This window comes from Grammomys surdaster, unplaced genomic scaffold (assembly GCF_004785775.1).
Source record: "Grammomys surdaster isolate TR1022 unplaced genomic scaffold, NIH_TR_1.0 126048, whole genome shotgun sequence".
Lineage (NCBI taxonomy): Eukaryota > Metazoa > Chordata > Mammalia > Rodentia > Muridae > Grammomys > Grammomys surdaster.
Genome location: NW_021620860.1, coordinates 170,442 through 175,739, shown reverse-complemented (window position 1 = coordinate 175,739; position 5,298 = coordinate 170,442). Strand labels below are relative to the sequence as shown.

The 5,298-nt window shown below is 40.8% G+C and overlaps 1 protein-coding gene across 1 annotated transcript; it reads right to left on the bottom strand.

Moving 5' to 3' along the window:
- Window positions 1-726, bottom strand: LOC114610486 (keratin-associated protein 9-3-like). Its single transcript, XM_028755061.1, has one exon. It carries the CDS (start codon window positions 677-679, stop codon window positions 293-295), a length of 387 nt encoding a protein of 128 aa, XP_028610894.1. The 5' UTR covers window positions 680-726; the 3' UTR covers window positions 1-292.
- Between the last annotated feature and the right edge of the window lie 4,572 nt (window positions 727-5,298).

Below are 5,298 nucleotides of genomic sequence, written 5' to 3'. Positions count from 1 at the left end.
AAGAGACCAAATACGTTTTATTAAATACAAATCCCAATTGGCTATTGAAGTAGTTCTGGTAATATTTATAGTCATGAATGATACATCCCTCTTCACACTGTGGGCCTTTTGTCAGTGTTCAAGCTAACACAGACGCTGGCTCTTCCACCCCAAATGAATTTACCTCCTGGGAATTTATGTAGCCCTGGCAATAGCTAAGTTATCAATATTGAAATTTAGAAGATTTTTTTTTCAGGGTTCCAGTTGGTTTGTTTTGAAGTGTTGTCTTCTTAAAATGCTTGCCAGAAGGCTTTCAACAGCTGGGCTCAGAGCAGCTGGGTGGGCAGCAGTAGCAGCAGCAGGCTGGGCGGCAGCAGGACTGTCCACAGTAGGATGGACGGCAGCAGGAGGCCTGGGCATGGTGTAGCTGGCAGCAGGTTGGGGGTGTGCTGCTCACCACACAGCAGGGGGGCAGGCAGGTGCTCTCCACGCGGCAGTCAGGGCGGCACCACCTAACTCGGCAGCTCAGGGATCCACTGCCACCCTCCTGGCCACTGCCAATGCCACAGCAGCTAGGCTGGCAGCAGCTTGGCTGGCAGCAGCTGGTCTCACAACAGCTGGGCTGACAACAGCTGGAGCCACAGGTGCCACCTGTGGAGCAAGTGGGAAAGCCACAGAAGCTAGTAGCACAGCAGGCCATGGTGTCAGGCTTTGAGTTGAGAGCTGTGTGTTTGAGAGGAGTTTCTGAATTCTGTCTGCCTATTCCACCCAGAGCCTTTTATAAGCCTTGGCCAGTGGCTGTGCGACAGGTAACATTTTTGTCTTGTTACTCTTAAAACCAGACTTTCTGTGCTTCTGAGTTACTTTAAACATATCTGTAAGTGGGTGTGTCTTTGTTGCTCAGCTAATGCTCATCATATGTGTTCATCTGAGGTAGACACGTTAAATGCTTTAAGTCCAAACAGAGTTGTGATTTCCACTTGAGTCTTAGCCTCAGTTTTGTGTTTGTGGTCACAGCACCTGACAAAATGACTCTCATCGGAATTATAATTATGGGGGCATACTCACCAAATCTCAAGTATTCAAGAAAGTGTTGTTGACTCTGGGTTGGCCTTCAAGAAGACTGTCTTTATGCTTCTAGTTTTATTTTATTGGTAAGATCACAGTTTCTACATAGTTGCACAGAAAGTGATACATTACACATTAAGAGTTAGTCTTAGATTTCTCCATATATATATATATATATATATATATATATATATATATATATATATATGCTTTTACACTCAAGTCAGTAATATTTGAGGAAACATTCGTCAGTCAGGAGAGTATATGGAACAAATCCTGATGCACTCCAATTCAATTTAAAAGTAGGCTAAAATTTGGAATTAGTAAGTGAGGAAAATACTCACAAAACCTTCAAGTGAAGTTAATACTTCTTTATGTGAGTTAAAAATTAATGCTATGCAGATCATCTGGACAGTGTTCCTCAAAGTCAGGCTTTGATTTCATTTATGTCATTTTATGTTATTGTGCCATGTGCCCTGGCAGAAAGGGTACTGCATCAAAGAGGAGAACAAGCCAATTTATAAAGAAAAGCCAAGGAGACAAAATGCTATTTTCTTCTGCTTTACGTTTATAAGGGATATTGAAAAGTTATTGACACACACACACACACACACATACACACACACACACACACACACACATATATATATTTAAATTTTGTCATCATACAATGAGTTGAATTGTTATAAATAATTGTATACAAAACTGTATAAAGAATTTTAAACAAAAAATATCCACAATAAGTTGAATAACTGCCTGGTCGTACACCAAGTTCTACACAGACTCAAATAAATACAGGAAGTTTTGGAACTTAAAAAATAAAGGAAAATGGTTTATCAATATGTGCTAGTAGTTACAAATGCAAAAACTTAAGTTTAATCTTAGCAAACATTAAGTTAAAATAATTCCTGGTAGCCAACAGAAGGCAATGTGATATTTATTTTTGCTAAGTGTTTAGGGTTATGTGAGGAAAAACATGTAGTGATCAAAAGTTATTTTTGTTGCCTGTGGTGGGTTCACTGACCCCGTGCATGTGGATAGAAATACAAAGTTAGCTTTTAGGAGATGGGGATACTGTTGCAAACAGTGCTAAGACTACACTGGAATAGCATGTATTCCAGTTTTAATAAAGTTGTATACTGTCTGGTAGCGATGTCTACAGGCATGAAGTTGAAAATGGTTACATATAACCACTGAATAGTGCAAAGAAAAACTAATAAGTTATCTTTTTGACCACTTCTTATTTTAGATGCAGAAACCAATATGCTTTCAATAGAAGTATCACAAGCTTGCTTCAGTTTACTATGCACAGAACACTAAAGGAGTAGAATTGTCTGTCTCATTTTGCTTGGGCTCACAAAGCAGCTAGGTATCAATGGAGTTAAAGAAATGAATTAAATACGGAGTCATTCATTCTCAAAAATCCTAGACTGGAACATAGGTGTGCTGGTAGGAGTGACTTCTCACTTTCCCTCAGCATCAGTTGTTGGGAGAACACTGTGATCTGGGATCAGATATGTCCACAGAAGTTAAATGAGTGCCTGTACTCACATAGGGAAGAGCTGGCTTTGAAAATACAGATGTGGATTCTTGCAGCCAACCTTTGGACTGAGCATGGGGTCCCCATTGTAGGAGTTAGAGAAAAAAATGAAGGAGCTGAAGCGGTTTTCAACCCCATAGGAAGAACAACAATATTAACTAACCAGACTCCCCAGAGCTCCTAGAGACTAAACCACCAACCAAAGAGTATACATGGAGAGACCCATGGGTCCAGCAACACATGTAGCAGAGGATGGCCTTGTCTGGCATCAGTGGAAGGAGAAGCCTTTAGTCCTGTGAAGTCTCAATGCCCCAGTGTAGGGGAGTGCCAGGGTGGGGAGGCAGGAGTGGGTGGGTGGGGGAGCACCCTCATAGAAGCAGAGGAAGGGAGGGAGGATGGGATGGAGGTCTCCGGAGGGGAAACCAGAAAAGGGTATAACATTTGAAGTGTAAATAAATAAAATATCCAATTAAAAAAAGAAAAAAGAAAGTTCCCTCTCCTGTCCCTAGCTAGTTCTTTTTCTTTGCTAGCCTGCTGCTTTCCAGGTTTGGTGAGTATCAGTAAAACTCTTTTGTGCATTGCCTTTATTTTAAATAGACTTTAGCAGTTCAAAAATATAAACATGAGGTATTGCGTAGGATAAACTATGGAATAATAATGTGAAACATACAGAAAGACATGTGAATATGTTATAACCTCTTTAAGCATTTTTAGCCCAGAATTGAAATAAGTCACACCTACTTTCTAGTTGTTTCTTGTTTTTCACTTTGAATTTAATGGATCTTCTGGTTTTCTGTGTTTGTCATCTTCATTGTGGTTTTGTGTGAGTGTATGTGTGTGTGTGGTGTGTGTGTCTCTCTCTGTGTACATATGTGTTCAGGTTTTTGTGTATGTGCATGCATATGGGAGCCAAAACTCAACCTTGAGTGTCATCCTCAGGTGCTGTCTATTTTTTTGTTTTGAGATAGAGTCCCTCATGAGAACATGGGGTTTGCTGATAAGCTGTGTCTGCTCTCCGAACTGGAGGATTATAACCTGTACTGCCATGTCTGACTTTTTCCATGAGTCCTGGGGGTTGAACTTCTCTCCTCATTCTTGCAGGGCAAGCACTTTGCTGACTGAGTCATCTCCCTTTTGTCTTCATGAGAAACGTCATAGACTATTCCAGCACCAACTCCTATCATGCCGGGTACGGACCCAAGGCTTTAAACAGCTCCTTAGAGCTTACTTACCGACTCAGATGGCTGAAAGGCAAAGCATATTAATTCTCTAGATAGTCCTTCCTCTGTTGCTCTTCATATATCCAGTGCTCTAGTCTGATGTATAGATGGCCCTTGAGGTACTTCCCTCCCTCTGTACCTCTGGCCATACCATTTCCATGGATGAGAACACCACTTTCCTTCTAGTCTGGGCAGCAAAATTTTAGCTCATATAAGGTATTAACATTTTTCAAAATTACTTGTTCTTTCTAAACAATACTTAATCTTTGTGGATCCTATATGATATGTATACTTCTATTTCTCATATTCATTTATGTAATTGTGGCAAGGTAGATATGACTCATCTCCCCAGAGGCTTTTAATAAAAGAAACATTTTGAGCTGGAGAGATGACTCAGTGGTTAAGAGCACTGGCTTCTCTTCTAGAGGTCCTGAGTTCAATTCCCAACACTAACAGGGAAGATCATTAACTCCAGTTCTAGAGGATTCCATACCCCTTTACCACCTCTGAAAGGACCAGGCACATACATGGTGAAGAGACGTACACACAGGCAAAACAAATGAAATCAAATAGTAAAAGTAAATAAAGAAATAAATGAACATATTAAGTTTTTTTCCTTTATGATTATTATGTGTATAGACACATCTAAATACATAAATGCAGCTCCATGTTTTTCTCATGTGTATACATTTTAGAACTGACCACTTGATATTGGAGAACCAATTAGGGGGCTCACCCATGGGGAAGATTCATTCTCCCTCTCTCCATACTCATTAATTTCATACAGCCTTTCATTTAGGGGTGGGGCCTTGTGAGATTTTTGAGGGAAAAAAATTTAAAATCTCAATTGAATGTTTCTCATAGTGTGTGCCGTTTGAGACTTGCAGGTGGTAAGCAATTAGCATTTGTTGAGACCTAATTAAGAGAAGAGCATGAGTAAACAGACTCCCCTCTTCCAGGAGGTTGTCCATGTTCCAGTGGTTGGCCCTACACCCACACAAACAACGCAGCATTAGTTGGACTCAGTGGGATGAGAGAGGTATGAAGTTTAGAGGGTCATGGTTGTTGGGGAGGGGAGGAAGGCCTGGAAGGAGTGGAGGGGGGAGTGTGGAAGACAGATGTCATCAACATAAGTTATACATGTGTAGTGAATTCTTAAAGAATCAATTAAAAATGTTTTAAAAGGCACAAGTAAGAGCAATCAAAGCAATGGTTTGTGAGGCCCAAGAAGAGAAATTTATTTAAAAATAAATATGTTTCAAGACTTTAGACTCAAGATAGAAAGGACACAGACAACTATAAAGACTTGCACAAGTCTTCCGGGCCTCCATTCACAAGCTGGTAGATTTAGGGTATCAGTAGCTCAGGGCAGGAGTTTACAGGGAGAAACTGAAACATGGCTGTTTTCTAAAGGATGGCTCTTTCCCCAGGTGCTCAGCTCACTGCTCAGCAGCAGGTGTTGCAGGGGGAGGTCCTGCAGGTGGTGCGACA

Excerpts from the sequence above, each read along its gene's own strand:
- LOC114610486 (XM_028755061.1), bottom strand. The coding sequence starts at position 679 with ATGGCCTGCTGTGCTACTAGCTTCTGTGGCTTTCCCACTTGCTCCACA.